This window comes from Amblyomma americanum, chromosome 1 (assembly GCF_052857255.1).
Source record: "Amblyomma americanum isolate KBUSLIRL-KWMA chromosome 1, ASM5285725v1, whole genome shotgun sequence".
NCBI lineage: Eukaryota > Metazoa > Arthropoda > Arachnida > Ixodida > Ixodidae > Amblyomma > Amblyomma americanum.
Window position 1 is genome coordinate 112,926,114 of NC_135497.1, and position 17,577 is coordinate 112,943,690.

General features: G+C 43.7%; 1 protein-coding gene across 2 annotated transcripts in view; it reads right to left on the reverse strand.

Annotated features, from left to right (window-relative positions):
• Positions 1–5,419: 5,419 nt before the first annotated feature.
• Positions 5,420–17,577, reverse strand: part of LOC144135034 (aurora kinase A-A-like) — a 31,420-nt gene continuing 19,262 nt past the window's right edge. For both annotated transcript variants that reach the window (XM_077667809.1, XM_077667808.1), the window contains exons 7-8: positions 8,049–8,280; positions 5,420–5,545 (exon numbers count right to left, since the gene is read on the reverse strand). In XM_077667809.1, coding sequence (XP_077523935.1) covers positions 5,441–5,545; positions 8,049–8,280 — 337 coding nt within the window. In that variant the 3' untranslated portion in view covers positions 5,420–5,440. The remainder of the gene's footprint in view (positions 5,546–8,048; positions 8,281–17,577) is intronic.

Consider the following 17,577-nt stretch of genomic DNA (forward strand, 5'->3'; position numbering starts at 1 on the left):
TTTGTATTTTGCAGCAACACGCTTAAGATTATGAGCCACTTTGTGGGAGTATGGAATCACCACCGGTTTGATTTTCTTTTCAGATACTTCACCATCTTCGCTCTTTCTTTCTCTTTCTTTTTTTACTTTTTTCAGTAATGCTTCCGTGACAGAACTAATTACCAGGGAAGGAAAGCCTGGCTGTCTAAGCTTTTGTATCTGTATATCAAAGCTTTCCTTTACTTTATGACAGCACGATTTTTTGAGAGATGTTTCGAGGCACATGATGGCAATGGCACGTTTCACAGTTTTAGAGTGCGTCGAATCGTAGGGCAACAATTCTTTGCGGGCACGAGGTCAATACATCCGGCAAACGCCTTCGTCAGTAATGGTTATGTCAATATCTAAAAACTGCAACTTTTTTTCTTCCGCGACTTCATAAGTAAAATACAAACCCTTACCATGTTGTTTAAAATCTAAAAGGATATCCTGCACAGTTTGCAAATAAGTCAAGGGTGATTGCTTAGTCAATATAATTAAAAAATCGTCAACGTACCTAAAGGTCTTGAGAACTTTGCTTGCGTCAAATGCCACCGATAAGGTCCTGTCAATGCCCGCAAGAAAGATGTTGCACAGTACGGGAGCGACGCACGAACCAATGCATATTTCTCTTTTTTGCACATACATTTAACTTTGAAAAGAAACGCTTGTCGAAGACAATTAAAACTCTAAGAGTGCTAAAAAGTTATCTGCAGATATTCCGGCAGTATTTTGGAAAGCAATCAGGCCGCTTGTTTCAATGCAGGCCAAGACAGATGCCATCCACTCTGCATGTGGTATAGAGTAAAAGAGATCAACCACATCTACAGAAAAAATACAACCTAGTGATTCGTTCTCCCGCAGCAATTGAATGATTTCCAGACTGTTCTTGACACCAAACGGATCTTCCAGTACCAGGTTATTGAGTTGTTTTTGAAGGTAGCGGCCAACAAGATTTTGCCAGGAACCTCTTTCGCTCACTATGCACCTGAAAGGTACACCTTCCTTGTGTGCCTTCGCAGTGAAAAACACATCCAAACTATTGCGCTTGCTGTCGTGAATACCTTTTGCGAGCTTCTGTAAACCGAGTTCTTCACATACGGAAATTGCCCGAATTTTTACCCTTCCAGGTTTCAGTTTTGTAGTCTTGAAATTCTTGTGGATGGCCTGGACTGCTTTCTCGCTGAACATGCCTGACGGCAAGACGACGAAGCCTCCTTCTTTGTCGGCCTGCATAAGTCGTAGGTCATTGTCGTTGAAAAAAATCTACGACATGCTTCATTGGAGATCGTTGGCGAGGTCCGAATGTTGGTACCGTCCTGATAAGGCTGTCAACACCGTCGAGCAGGCACCTTTCCTTGTCCTCCACATGGGCTTTGTTAGAAATCTGTCGATTGAGGGAAAGGAGCTCATGTTCCGGGATCCTCGGCTCGAGGCTGTACTTCGGTCCCTTCTTGATGACTTGAACGACGTCTTCCGGAACGTATGCTCCCCCGAGAATCTGAAGAGCCGTACCGCCGTCTTGGGCTTCATTCCTTCCTTTGGGTAGCAAAAGCTTTGGGTAGTACGTTCCGGAAGACGTCGTTCAAGTCATCAAGAACGGACCGAAGTACAGCCTCGAGCCGAGGATCCCGGAACATGAGCTCCTTTCCCTCAATCGACAGATTTCTAACAAAGCCGATGTGGAGGACAAGGAAAGGTGCCTGCTCGACGGTGTTAACAGCCTTATCAGGACGGTACCTACTTTCGGACCTCGCCAACGATCTCCAATGAAGCATGTCGTAGATTTTTTCAACGACAATGACCTACGACTTATGCAGGCCGACAAAGAAGGAGGCTTCGTCGTCTTGCCGTCAGGCATGTTCAGCGAGAAAGCAGTCCAGGCCATCCACAAGAATTTCAAGACTACAAAACTGAAACCTGGAAAGGTAAAAATTCGGGCAATTTCCGTATGTGAAGAACTCGGTTTACAGAAGCTCGCAAAAGGTATTCACGACAGCAAGCGCAATAGTTTGGATGTGTTTTTCACTGCGAAGGCACACAAGGAAGGTGTACCTTTCAGGTGCATAGTGAGCGAAAGAGGTTCCTGGCAAAATCTTGTTGGCCGCTACCTTCAAAAACAACTCAATAACCTGGTACTGGAAGATCCGTTTGGTGTCAAGAACAGTCTGGAAATCATTCAATTGCTGCGGGAGAACGAATCACTAGGTTGTATTTTTTCTGTAGATGTGGTTGATCTCTTTTACTCTATACCACATGCAGAGTGGATGGCATCTGTCTTGGCCTGCATTGAAACAAGCGGCCTGATTGCTTTCCAAAATACTGCCGGAATATCTGCAGATAACTTTTTAGCACTCTTAGAGTTTTAATTGTCTTCGACAAGCGTTTCTTTTCAAAGTTAAATGTATGTGCAAAAAAGAGAAATATGCATTGGTTCGTGCGTCGCTCCCGTACTGTGCAACATCTTTCTTGCGGGCATTGACAGGACCTTATCGGTGGCATTTGACGCAAGCAAAGTTCTCAAGACCTTTAGGTACGTTGACGATTTTTTAATTGTATTGACTAAGCAATCACCCTTGACTTATTTGCAAACTGTGCAGGATATCCTTTTAGATTTTAAACAACATGGCAAGGGTTTGTATTTTACTTATGAACTCGCGGAAGAAAAAAAGTTGCAGTTTTTAGATATTGACATAACCATTACTGACGAAGGCGTTTGCTGAATGTATCGACCTCGTGCCCGCAAAGAATTGTTGCCCTACGATTCGACGCACTCTAAAAGTGTGAAACGTGCCATTGCCATCATGTGCCTTGAAACATCTCTAAAAAATCGTGCTGTCATAAAGTACAGGAAAGCTTTGATATACAGATACAAAAGCTTAGATAGGCAGGCTTTCCTTCCCTGGTGATTAGTTCTTTCACGGAAGCATTACTGAAAAAAGTAAAAAAAAAGAAAGAGAAAGAAAGAGCGAAGATGGTGAAATATCGGAAAAGAAAATCAAACCGGTGGTGATTCCATACTCCCACAAAGTGGCTCATAATCTTAAGCGTGTTGCTGCAAAATACAAAGTACCAGTGGTCTTCTCTGCACCCAGAAAACTTGCATCGCTGTGTCGAAAGATTGGAAATGATGATGCCAAATCAACAGAATGTGAAATTAAGCATGTAAACCCGTTTCTGAAATGCGCTGTGGGGGTGGTTTATAGCATCCCGCTGACCTGTGGAAAGGTGTACATCGGCCAGACAGGCCGATGTATTAATGCACGTTTAACCGAGCACAAACGATCACTAAGAGTTGGTACCGGGTCACATTTGCCGCATCACTGCAAGGACTGCGGCAAAGAAGAGAAGAAGAATTGTCAACCAAAGCTCCAGGAAACTCAAATCCTTTGCAGAAGTAAAGATAAGACTGCCCGAGAACTGCTAGAAGCCCACCGGATTAAAAAAGGCGGGAGTTCCTGCATCAGCACCCCATCGCTAGTCATACATAAGAATGAGAGTATATTTTTAGATAAGTTTAGAAAGATTTGAGTCACTTCCCTACAATGCAGTATCCATACCATCGCCAGTATCTTTTACCCTTTGCTTGTGTTCTTTTTCCATCACCCCTACCTCTTGGCTATAAATAAGCCGTGCGTGTATCCAATAAACAGTTGCAAGTAGCGCCTGTGTCGTGTCTGTCTTTGCCTAAGTGCCGTGTCTTTTGTGCGCTTCATCCACTCAAGCTATGAACCAACTTGCCCAAGAAGGTGTTTTACTACAATACTTATCAAACTTGAAGACAAAATTTTTTGATACAAAACAGATCGCGCGGTGTTTATTCGTTTTCTACCTAACTTAACACATATAAAAATTGGAAGATGATCACTGAAGCCGTAAGCCATAACTCCTGACACAGTTTGGTTTAATTCGTAATTAGCTAGAAATAAATCAATTAGCGTTGCAGAACTGCATGTAACTCTTGTGGGTAGTTTAATAGTATTTTTTATGTATTGTGTCTTAAGTAGAAGACTGAGCTCTCACAGCTGATGAATTTGAAAGAATGTTAAGATTAAAATCACCGCCACAGACAACATGAAGTCTATTCTCATTAACATATGTAAACAGACGTTCGAGAAACGCAAAAAAGGTGAATAATTTCCTTCTGGTGGCCTGTATATTGTTACCAGTATGGGTTTGTCGCATAGTACTGATAGTACTTCTATATCTCTAGTGCAAAGTGTAAAAGATGGCAGCAGCTCATACTTTATGGTGTCATGTAATAATGATACACCCCCTCCACGACTATGTTCTGTTCAAGTTGCATATATTGTAACCAGGAAGTCTGTAGGCGTCCATATCACATGTGCACCAAGTTTCAGAGAACATTATAACCCGATATTGAATTCTTGACTGACTGAAAAAGGTGTCTAGTAAAGTACTTTTATTTCTTGCCGACTGCGTGTTCACGTGAAATACCTTAAACGAAGTTTGGAAACCTGCACCAAGAAAGTTGTATATATTATCTGGATCTATGTAACATTCACCTGACATTTAAGAAAAAAGAATCCGCTTAACCAAACAACCACCATGGAAACTACAGTTCTATCGTTGCCAGGTCACCTACTGTCTTGACGCGACACGCATTCTCGCCATCTTTCCGCCTGACAAAGATCTTTGCATTCCTGTGCCATGCATACTGGAAGTTGTGGCTTTTCGCCCATTATTTCGCGTCCCAGAGAAGAGCCCTGCAATGCTTAGTCAAGTTTTCTTGAATGCAAACTGAGACTTTTTGCCACCGATAAGAACAGGAATTTTCTTTCGCATTTTGAAGCGTTATGTGCACTTTCAAAATAGAAATAATTGATACTTCTATGATCACTCGAATGTTTACTGGATGAATACCGGGAATTCGATGCTGCTATTTCCATCAATTATGACGCATTTTACGAAATTTTACACATCCCTGCAAAATAAACTACCGGTATTTTTCGCTCAGAAGCTAACAAATTGTCTTACTTAAGACAATTGAGGGAAACAAAAAGTGGAAGCTGAACAGATAACGAAAATGCTTTGATGAGAAATTTTTGTTCCTTGGATGATGTCGAACATTTAATGCAGTAAAAAAACCTTCGACCACAGGTTAATTACGGTCCTTAAAGGAGATTTCAAGGTGCAACAAGGGCAACCACGCGACAGATGCAGGAAGAAACTAGTGCCCTTCTTGCTGCATGGCTTGAAACAGCTCCATCTGTGAACACACGCCTAAACCACCAGTTTGAGCATCAAACTTTAGCCGGCAGGTGAGAAATAAAAGCTGTAGAGGTGCTGATAAAAGCACTTTTAAAAAAGCACAGCTCTGTTGGGGCTGTCAGATAAAATATGCTGCACACAGATCATGTACACTCTTTATGTACAGGTGGGCTCCCGGCGGAATCTTTGTTCAGAGTGTCTTGCACTCTATACTGGTGTCGGCATTTGTGGTCACCCAGGGGTGACTCAGGACCTCATCTAGAGAAATTCGGTCGGCAGGCCGTATCTTCAACAACTGTTGAAAAAAAAGAAAAAGGAAGACGATGCTCAGCGCAGGCACTCCCACACGAACAAATGAATAAGACCTGGTTCAATGACAGGAAGCATTTGCGGATCATGGAATCCCCCGAATAATTTATAATCCACATTTTCTTTCAAATATGGTGCCCTCTAGGAAACATACCAAAATTTGTCCGTTACTCAACTGGTGTCAAACAAATGCATGTTGACACTCCTGTGCCCACTACTGGCACAATCCGCTTCAGCAAGGCACCAACTGCTAGTGTGAAGCCACAGGTGTGCACTTTTAGCTGTTGATTGCTCTTGTCGCTAACACGAATTGCACATGCGTGGCGTAAGGTGGCAACTTGTTTTCAGACAGTGGGTTGCAGGCATCTCTAAGGTGCTTGGACTTTCCGAGTTCGTAATCGCATCATTTTCTTTGAAGTTCCCTTTCACCAGCATAGCACACCATTTTTCAGCATATAGAGCGGAACTATTTTAAAAACGCAAACCGAAATTAATACGCTGTTTGTGGCCTAAGACTGCACAATCCTCGACTGAGTAACGACGTCCCAAACATTACTGAAAAAAACTGTGCGCAGGTTAAATGGCTGAAACAGTGATTGAACGGTACCCCATACATAAAATCCCTAGGATGACCTGACACAAGGAGAGAACATTTTGCGCAGCGAGCATTAGTCAACGTGCTGGCTATGTCTGCAACACCCCAAATATAGTGTTGCCCGTGGAAATCACCCGAACTGATTCCACGTAAACAAAAAGAAAATTCTAAGATCAAATTTGCACAAAATGACATATTGCTGCCAGACTTTGTGGAAATGTCCCATGCTGGGAGGAGGTTTGCGGTGTCGCCACTTGCAACTTGTCATAGAAACCAATAAAATTGCCATCCCCAAGATGAATGAAGCAGGAAAGTGTAGTGCAAGAAAAAACAAAGAAATTTCCTTCTGGGTTTTAGTTTTTACTGAGCCAATTTTAAATTTTTTAAGGAGACTAAACTTGGACCATAAGGCGCGCGCAAAAAGGCGATCTTGTTATTTTCGGTTTCCTATGACACACACACACACACACACACACACACACACACACACACACACACACACACACACACACACACACACACACACACACACACACACACACACACACACACACACACACACACACACACACACACACACACACACACACACACACACACACACACACACACACACACACACACACACACACACACACACACACACACACACACACACACACACAAAATTAGAATACATTTATATTAAATTACCAGGTAGATGAAATGCAAAAGGGCACACTTCCATCAGTTAAGGCTCGAGCGACCGTGACTGGGATACTTTTCTAGCTTTTCTGAGCAAGCACCATGACAATTACTAAGCCTTGATTACCTGTAGTGCTGTATGCAAATAAATACAATTCTATTTTTGTTGTTTGCACGTTGTACAAGAGCCTTCATCGTGGATATCACTGGTCTCATATTCTTTACAATGCGAATATAAGCCGTCTGCCGAGCCATATTCAAGCTGCCCATTTACAAACGCAAGATGGCGATTTTTCCTTGTCTCTCGTATATTATCTTAAAAGTTGAATTGTGTGGCTCCCATGATGCTGCCAGCATGGGCAAAGAAGCACGAAATTACAGACAAATTTTAAAACCAGCGTGATTTCAGCTAGGCAAACACAATAAGCAAACGTCCCCAACGCCCAGATATTAAACTGAGGCACCCCTTCTAGGTTGTAGAAATCTGCAAAAGACACCAAATTCTGGTTGCGACTTTTCTTAGTAAGGATATACAACAGCCTACATGGGTCACTATGTGGTATTGTCTTACGAAGGCTACACAACAAAAGAATTTCGTCTGATGATGCTTTGGTTTCTAAAGTGGAATGATGGCTGTGATGTAAAAGGTCAGTACAGGTCACATGAGGCGTAAAAGCATTGATATGATTTCTGCTTCATCCTTCCTTGCGATTCCCGCTCAGGAGAGAGGCTGACCTTAATGTTGCAGTGAATTAAAATGAGGGAGCAGAAATTATATCTCAGTTTTTCACGCCTCAAGTGACCTATATTGAACTCCTACATCACAGCCACAGTTCGTCTATAAAAACGTTAAATCAGAACCAAATAAGATAAGAAACTCAATTGTAAATTATTTTGCGGTTGTTGCCGAACACACTGGGATGATCCATGTATACATATGTCCTATGCGTTCTAAAAGAGAAGAAAATAGGCAACCAAAATTTTTACGTCTACAATCCTTACACGCATCAACCTTCCAATTCATGACCGAGAAAGCAGAGTCAATTTGGGCATTGCATTAGCCTATAAACAAGTGTCCAAGTGTTCCTGCCAGCATGTCACCAGGACGTACTTCCCTGCTAGGTATCTTACGTGCCAGCTCCGTTTCACGGGAGTGTACTAGATGTGTCTTGTGCAAATCATCAGTTTGCTCAGAGGCAAACTTGCTCACATTTACAATGATGTTCCGGGCATCAGCGCAGACATATGGTGGAAACTGGACTCTTCCGTCACGAATGCGCCGGTATGTCTCCTGCCGGGTCTCAGATTCGAAAGGCGGCGTGCCGACCAGGAACTCGTAGATGATTATGCCCAGGGCCCAATGGTCAACCTTCTCATCGTACGCAGTGCCCTCGACGATCTCTGGTGCCAGGTAATCTAGTGTGCCGCACCTGGTCGCCCGCCTGCAGACCGGGTTGCAAGAACCACAATTAGAGGACAATGAAACGCAATTAAATACAAGAAAGGATGCTAAAGCAGTATCTTTGCTCCTGCTGCCAGATGATAAGTCTTACAGGCCAGTTGGCCAGACCACACAAACAGATGGGCATTCAGAACAGAACAAGAATAGAGGATGGCATCGCAATTCTGTGGGCAATGACAGAAGGCTAGTTGTGAAATGAAGACAGAAAAAGCTAGGGGGTACTGCACTATTAGTTCCTATGCAGGATATTAACGAAAAGGCTGGAAAAACATGTCGGCAATCTGTATTGACGACACGCACTGAAATCCAGAACTTTTACATGAGCACACCATAAATATTTTCCTGCGGGAAACTTCTGTATATACAATGCTGTTTCGAACATTTTAAAACATTAATTAGTCAACTGAATACCCTCTTCAATTCTGTGCCAAGCAGTGTACATTCAGAACTATTTGAACCCTAAAAGACCCAATGAATCAATCTTGCACCGTTGAAAATTGCTACCAACATGGTCCGAAACTATGGTTGAATATAACAGCCGGTAATGATCAAGATACTATACTGTCTTACACAATGGCCAACACAAAAAAACTTTGGGTGACACTGGCGCTCACCTTACGACTATGATTTGAAACCATTAAAAATTCCCTTTGATTGTTTGTGAGTTCCTTGGTACACCCTTTCACAGACATCGACACGCTTGCTACCATAACAATCTGCTTTATTACACATCAATGTCCATATTAACTGGTGATGCTAATTCTTGACCTTAAGTAACTCAGTGTTCTTGTAATTTAATTCCGCTACTGTGTGGTGTTAGGTGCTCGTACAAGGCCTCCATTTATACACTGAAGAGACATTTTTCGGTGGTGTAGAGGTAGAGTGCCCAGCTCCTGGCCCAAAGGAAAGTGGTTCGATTCCGCTTGACCACCTGTTCACCGTAAAACTACTTTTCTCTGCCACTACCCTCTTTACCAGTCAGGATGATCCAGTCACACCGGCACAGTCGCCGGGTTTTCTGTTGAACGGGATCTTTAAACCTAACGAGTTATAAACTGACCACAGGAATAGCTGCCACCTGTAGCTATCAATGATAGCCAGCAATAAAAAAATGTGCTGAAGAAATATATGGCTAAAGCCTCCAATTTTCAGCAACAGAAAGATTACAATTCCAAGAATGAAAAATAAGGAATCGGCAACATGCTACGGGAAGCCTCCCGCATGTTAATGCAGTGACCTTTCACGCAACAGACGTCTCCTCTGCTTCGCTTCTTCGTGCACTGAACTGCCCAGTTCTGGGCACATCAGTCCTTTTTATCTTACTTCTCGTGGCTTCTTTCCAATGCCTCCTCTTTTTCAACAACCTGTGACGCGTTCTTTCCACATTTTCAGCAACTCTCTTCACAATGTGTGCTGGGCGCTTTACCTCAATGGCACCTGTCGGCAAGTTTAATTTTCCTCGCACCTCTGAAGTTTGGCGAGAGAGCTTGCTGTGGTTACGGACAGAGTTGCGAGACTGTTTTCTCCGCTCTGCTCTTAATGCTTTTCCGGAGCACCAATCACACGATCCTGCAGAGGTCGAACAAGTCCAGGATTCGAGGACATCAATTTCAATTGTGAACTAACGGTGAAATATTGTAAGGTACTGTTAGGGAACTATTGACAAAATGGTCCATTCTTTTCATGCATAGTAAACCTTCCTTTTAAGATTGTCGAACGCTTGCATAGAGTAGTATAGAGTGCCACAGAAAACAAATAGGGAACTTTTTTGATGATAGTAAAATGTCAACACCAAAAAATACAGGCCTGTAGAGGGGAGATCTACTGATATATTGATTATTACAGTTGAATTCTACTATATGAAAAAATTGAGTTCACGAACTCCCAATTGAAAATGCACAGGTCCAGAATTTATCGGCATGTGGCCCATTTCACTGTATCACAGCTAACTTCACAGGTCCAGCCCTGGCTCTTCACACGCACAGTTCGCGAGCACCTTCCCAGTCGCTGCTGGCGAGTGGCCGTAGTATATGCCATGCTAAAATTCAATTTAGCATACAGTTTACTGTGCTACAACTGAGAATGAGATGAAAAACGTAGCGCAAAGAAACGAAGACACAGAAAGACGGACAACACACGGCGCCGTGTGTTGTCCGTCTTTCTGTGTCCTCGTTTTTTGCGCTACGTTTTTCACCTTGAAGTTATGAACCAACAAGCCCAAGCATATAACCTTCTGAGAATGAGAGATTTACTGGAGGCGACGACTGCAGTGAGAAATGTTTTACGGCGACATCCTAGCAGGCAGCACCTTACTATTACTCGAACATACTTTTCAAAAGCAACTCAGGTGGGTCTTCACAAACCTTTTGGGTTGGTAGCCACATCACACTGCTTCGAGTCCTCTCGAAGGCCACCACGAACCAGTTTTCAAAAACACAGTGGAAAAGTTTTAAAACAGCGGAAACAGCACATCGACACTGAAACTGAGCCCGCGGCCAGAAGCTAGAAAAACTCATATGCGTGCTGAATGGCTGAAGTAGTGACTGAAAATGAAGAGTATTTTGATAAAATGCTTAAGACAACCAAATACAAGCCTCAGAATTTTGTTACTGAAGAGAGAAGTGCGTATGGATGTGCTGGAATTGTATGAGAGTCTAAAATGCAGTGTTGCCCACAGATAACAACAGAACCGAAGCTGTGAAAATGACAACTTTCAAACTCTACTTGCGCCCAAATTAAATGTCGCATGGCTGCCAAACTGTGCGAAAGCAATCGGGAACGATAGAAACCTACCGTACAAGTTCAATTAGAATAGGGTAACCTTCAAAAATCCACGAACATAACTGTTTCAACACATAGCGTCTGAAACACGGTTCGAAGATGCTACATGTCTACGTATGGCCACATGTGTTGCGTGAACAAGGCGACTATTCCCAGCTTAGCACGTCAGGTTGTTAAGCGGGTGGACAAAAAAAGACTTAGGCCCGTTTGTGCAATAACAAGCAACTTGAACTTAAGGCTTAAGGGGTTTGAACATCACAAAACATCTAAGACTACGAGGCACGCCGCAGTGAATGGCTCTCAAAATTTCGACCACCTGGGTTTCTTTAACGTTCACTGACATCGCACAGTAGATGGGCCTCTTGAATTTCGCCTCCATCGAAATTCGACCGCCGGGGCCGGGATCGAACCCTCGTCCTTTTGAGTCAGCAGCCAAGCGTCATAACCACTGAGCCACTGCGGCGGCCAGCAACTTGAATGGTGGTTCGCCTTCTTACCACTTTCGTGTGTTTAAGTTGTTTCCATAAATACTCATTTCAGAGTGAATAAATGCGTTCAGTTAACAAGAATTGACAGTCAATTCAGAGGGGACTAGCATAAAAATTATGGCTTCGTAATTTACCTAATGAGAGTTTCTGTAAGAAGGCCAACAAGCAAGCTTTATGCAGAACAAACATCAATTTTGCAGCCGTTGGCTAGTGAAAAGGCCAAAAGAAGCAAAAACATTAACAATGTAGAAACAAGCCTCCCATGTCTAAAACATTTACATGCACTGCATGCATAGTTTTGACCGAGTGGTTGAGGCTCCTTGGGCTGCCGTGCCAAGGAATTCAGGTTTGATGCCTGCACTGGGCAGGTATCCACTTTTTCTTTTTCCGGGCTGCTGCTTATATCGGAAAACGAAAGAGTCACCTTATAAATAGCCTACAAAAGCCTGCAGCAACGTTAGCCTGCAACAATGGCTGAATTCATAATGACCTGCGAAAATAGCCAGAAACAATGAGTTATTGCCCATTTATGGTTTTCATGTAAAAATCACTGACAAAAACTTTACCTTAGACCCCTTAGAGGAAATTTTGCTGCCAATGAAAATTCGATCATCTGCTGATTCTACTACCCCGAATGAGTGCCAGAGATGAAGGCACGTTCGCGAACATTCAGTGATGCAAGCATTCTAAAATATAATGTTTGCTGAAACATTTTTTCCTACCTGTGATTAGAGAATAAACAGACATAGTTCTTCAGCATTAACATGTATATCAGTGAAGTTCATGAAGTTTAAGCCACGCTCTTGCACAACCTTTCCAGATTTAAAATCTTCATTACTCACGATAACAGTGGCCGCTATCTGGATGTGGTGCCACATCACAGCACCATGAAACATTTTGACTTCACAGCAGAACATTAAGAGTCAAGTTTCAACTCTGCATGAACGAATAATCTAGAGGAGGAGGAAGAAGATAAACAACATTATTTAGTCGCCTGCAGAACGACACGATGACTGAATGGCGCCGTGGCGCAGGCCCTGACGTCTTCTCAGCGGGTGGTCTCTAATCAACTCGAGCGCGTGTTACTACCGCGGTCGGTCGCCCTAAAGGGCAACGTTCCATCGGACTCGCTCGGCCTTTGTATTTAAAGAGAAATGATCAACATCTCTCTGCACATTTTCGCCTGCCTCTACCCAAGGGGTATTTCAGCAGAGTGCGACGTCAACTGTTGTGAGCCCCGCCATCCAGCTTACCCATGCGATGCTGCCAATAATTCCGATTGTTTAGAATTATGGTATGTAAATGTTCTAAAAAAACACACTGGCATAGCAAGCAAGTGTGTTGTCGCACTTGTGCAGCCTTGCAAACAGAGTTAAATCTTTAGGCTCACAAACTGCAGTCCGCTCTAAGAGCTGGTCGTATCTTTGCAAGATTTCCGACCCTCAATCGGTAAACCTTGCTGTATAGTAGGCTCTAATGCCTTCCCACTTGCCGACTAACCTGGTTAAGCTTGGTTAACTGCTGCTCTCTTGCAGGGAAGGGTTGCAATACCATGCGTACCACTAAATGACTGGAAGCCCATCTTGGCAATAATATGGCACAGCTGCAGTTCAGGTTCTGGGTTCATGGCAAGGTGCCGGTGAGTGCTGTCTCAAAAAAATCAAGTAGCAGGCTTGGTCACAGAGGTGCTTAGCAGGAGCTGCATCGCCGACTGGCTAGTAGTTGACTGTTCATCCTCACTCTGATTGACGATTTACAATGTCCATAGACCCTGACACCAACAGGCATACCATTAAAGGGGCTCTGAAAGGGGCTCTGATAAAGTTGCATTATGCCTCAAATGTTAAAGAACGCTGCTTCACGAGTAGTGTCCAAGAAGAATTTTTTAATGCGCTTTGTAGAAACAGAGTTATCTGTAGTCAAAAATTGAATTTGTCCTCTTCGCGCCTTTTTTTCTCCTCTCGTCACTTTTTGCACATTGGAAGGTCGGTGCTCCTCCGCCGGCTCCACCTCCGGGGGAGAGCTCTCTGACCCACCGGAACTACACGGCTTATTATCCGCGGCCTTGGTAGATGCCTGACGTCGGAAGGAATCTAACCAATAGCCATCACTCAACTTGTATACAAATATGCGAGCGACGGAGGAGGGTCAGAACATGAAAAAGTCGCGAGGAAGGGTTCGCCATCTTTCGCGCGTGATTGTGAGATCTCTGCTGCATGAAGGAGCGTATAATTTGGCTCAGGCGTTCTTGACAAAACAATGCAGTGATTGAGCAAGTTGGTGTCCTCTACTCGTAAGGTGTTTCAGAGCACCTTAAGGCTATAGAGAATATTTGGGTAAAGCCGAGTTGGCCTTTGGGCAACCACATACGCTTTTATGTTCTTTGTATAGCAGCTGGTTCACTGGACCAGTATTATCCGGCGTGCCAGCTGCACCAAGTTTATGTCATTGCATGTTGAACATGGACTGTATTAGGCCACGTAGCACATAGTTACATCCCATTAACTTGCACTGTTAAACTACACACTGTTAACCTACAGCCTGTGTTGTAACAAAACATGAAAAACATCTGTAGTTCATTCCACAGAGCTGTCCAGTCCGTAAATTACCCACTGTTCATGCAGCAGAGAGGCCTCCGTGTCACAAACTAAACAGTGCAACTGCCACGCCACAGCAAGAGATGTGAAAGGCCCCTGAGCAGCAATTAACTCACCTTCACCTTCAGTTTAGCATCAAATCTTAATCTTTTCAAGGCCACTGTGGCATACATCTCCCGCAAAGACAGTGCTAAATGTATGTTGTTGCATACCAAGCCCTGCACATGTGCAGCACCAAGAATGCGTATTCACATACCACATTTTTATATTTTCCTGTACGTCATGTTTTTTTTAATTTTACATCTGTGAGTCATATAGTACAATGAAAAAGCATGCACTGCCACACGGCATCTTTTGGCATGACCAGTAACTAATCTGAAGAGAAAACCAATGCCTCCAACCCCAGTACACCTCTGCCCTCCACATCCAGACACCAGAAGACTCCATGGAACCCAGTGACGAAGCCAAGTGCATCTCAGTGCCCTGCTGAACTTTTTCAGAGTGTGGCGTCCTAACCTTTTTCGAATCAAATTGCCCACACAACCATTCACTGTTCTTTCTTACTGAATGTGATGGCGGCTCGCGGTGGGGTGGCTCTGGTGTTAGCGCGTTACGCTACCTAGCCGGAGTACTTGGGTTTGAACCCAACTGCGGTGGCCGCGTTTCGATGGAGGCGAAACGCAAAAGGCGCACATGTGATGTGCGATGTAAGTGCACATTAAAGATTCCCAGGTGGTCGAAATTATTCTGGAGTACTCCACTGCAGCACCCATATCTCTTCTTTCACTCCCACCTTCCTTCCCTGATGCGCATTTGAGGTGTCAAACATGAAGCAGGACAGTTACTGCACCATTTCCTATTCTCAAAAACCACTTTTTTTGAAACCGCCTGAGAATGTTTGCTGGAGAATGTGTGGTGGAGAATAGGATCCGGGAAGCAGGAAGACTGTATGACGAGAGCAATATTATCAGGACTGGCGTAATTCAAACCGTGCAGATGCAGACCTGCAAGAGCTCCCCAGCTGATAAAGCCAACCAAAAAGAAAAAGCACACCAGAGAAATAAAGCACCCTGGCCAGTGCTCGAGTATTGTCTGCACATGGCAGCTGCCGCAAGTGTATCACACTCTCCGACGAAGAGCCCTCAGTGTTTTTATAGCACTTTCCGAATGAGCAGGTGTGTATTATAAAATAGTGATATTTGTGTGAGACTTTTTGTGTAAAACTGCCATTTGCAGGGGGTGAAACTTACAGACTGAAAAATACTGAAAGCCAGGTAGCGTCGCCCTTCCTTGATGTCTAATTTTGTTGTGTCATTTTTCAGGCAGAGATGGTGTGAATGCTCACGTCAGAGGATTACACAGTGTTATCTTGGTGGAGCACAGCCTCGGCTGGCATCTGTGCGTCCACCAAGAAGGAAAGCTATTACATGCATGGGTAATTCTTGAACTGTTACAGCTCTCCTAATACAGCCCAACACAGGAGGACATTTCATCGCTAAATGACTGACATCCGTCACAATCAAATCAGCTAAGAATAAATCCCCGAAAAACAATGGTCATGCTTTTCCGAGCTTAAAAATAAAGGATTCCCAAGAGAGCGCTCAATTTTAGGCAGCGGATAGGACATAAAAGTTGTTGAGCAGCACACCATTCTTGAAGCTACGTTCTCTTATTTAACCTGAGATTTACATGCCGAGAAAATATATCTGAAACTCGTTTGTAACTTGAGCTGTATCGCTAACCCACACGCTTCTTCCAAAAAATAAAACGGATATATCCGACGTTGTTTGCTTAGTAAATTATTACAATCTTGTGTGGCTGACCATCAATTTAAACAAAATTTAAGTTTTACAGAATCAGGCTAGTCATCAATGATTGAAACAAAAGCTGCACTTTCCACCCAGGCTTCACACGCCTGACGTCATACCATGTGACTCCACCACCAGCGCCGAGCATCCACCGTACGACGTGACATGAACACGTGATTAGCCGTATACAGAGAGAAGCTCGCCACGCTCGCTTCAGTCCGAGCTTTTGCTCCGGTCTTTTGCTTGTTTCATTAGGTACAACCGATTTAAATCCCATCAATTTTCCGATGCGTAAAGCCCGAGCAAGATCTTGCTATGTTTCTAGGTTTGTGACAAGAGCATAGATTAATAAATAAAGTATAAAGTAAACATTGTCATGACTGGGATTCGAACCCGTGGCACCATGAACAGATCAGCTTCGCTGACCAGTGCACGATAGCATTATGCTACCAACGCAGCCGAACACGCCTTGCGTTAATCTGCACCACACACGCGCGCTGTGCATAACACAATGACATCTTGATCAACTTCCATCAGCTTAACCTCGAACAGACCTTTACGCGATTCTAATTTTGTTGCCAGACGTGCCGACGGTCCAACAAAGAAACACCATGAGCCTGCCAGGCTAAGCAAATTGTTTCGCATTTTAGCTGTGTTAAAACCCTGACATTTCTAGTTGTGATGCTGATCTCCTACCCTACTTTTTTCAGCTGAATAAAATTCTTCGAATAAACCATTTTTATGAGAAAAAATTTTTCAACTCAATCATCCATCTGCTTTAAACAAGCTTTACAGTTTCTAGACGTTAAACATCCCAAAGAGACTATGGCCATGAGCTGCCGTATGGAGGGCAGTACACGGCCATCTAGCATTTCATCTCGATTGAAATGTGATTGGTGCTGTCAGAATCGAGTCCGCGTCTTTTGGGTCAGTAGCCTAGCGCCATAACCACCGTGGCATGCCAATATTTCACATTTTTGCGAGCAAAGAATGCGAAGGAACCTTCAGAGACAATGATGCCCTTGATGCAAGTGCAATGCATGGCTTATTGTCATGTAGTGGTGAAGGCAATCCAGGCATTGAGGACGACGGTGAAAGAAAGCCTCTAAAAGAAACTGTTATTCGGCTGACCTGCGCCCACAATTAACTGAATGGTTCGTCGGTGGAGAAAGCAGCTAGTATGCTCAGTGGTCGTCGGTGCGCCCGCAGCTCTTGGTCGTGCTGAATTTAAACCTGATAGGGAACATTCGAGATATGACGTGCAAAGTTACCACAACAGTCTTGAACAACGCAGATTTGGCTCTGGCTGGATGCGATCGATCAAGATGAATCGGGTCACGTTTTGCATCACAAAGGGATAAAGCCGCCTGCCGGCAGATTTGAAGAACAAACATTGAGTACAATATATTTATGCGTGGCTGTCGTGGACCAGGCTCTGAGAACCAGCTCTTTTTGGCTGATCCGAATTGAGGAAGATTGCCCTCTAATCCCTCATATACATCCCGTTACCTCTATACATTTCCTTTCTCACCACGGACAACTACCTCTTGAAAGTTGTAGTGCCATTATATGCGCATGCATGTGTATGCACAGGCACTGCAGA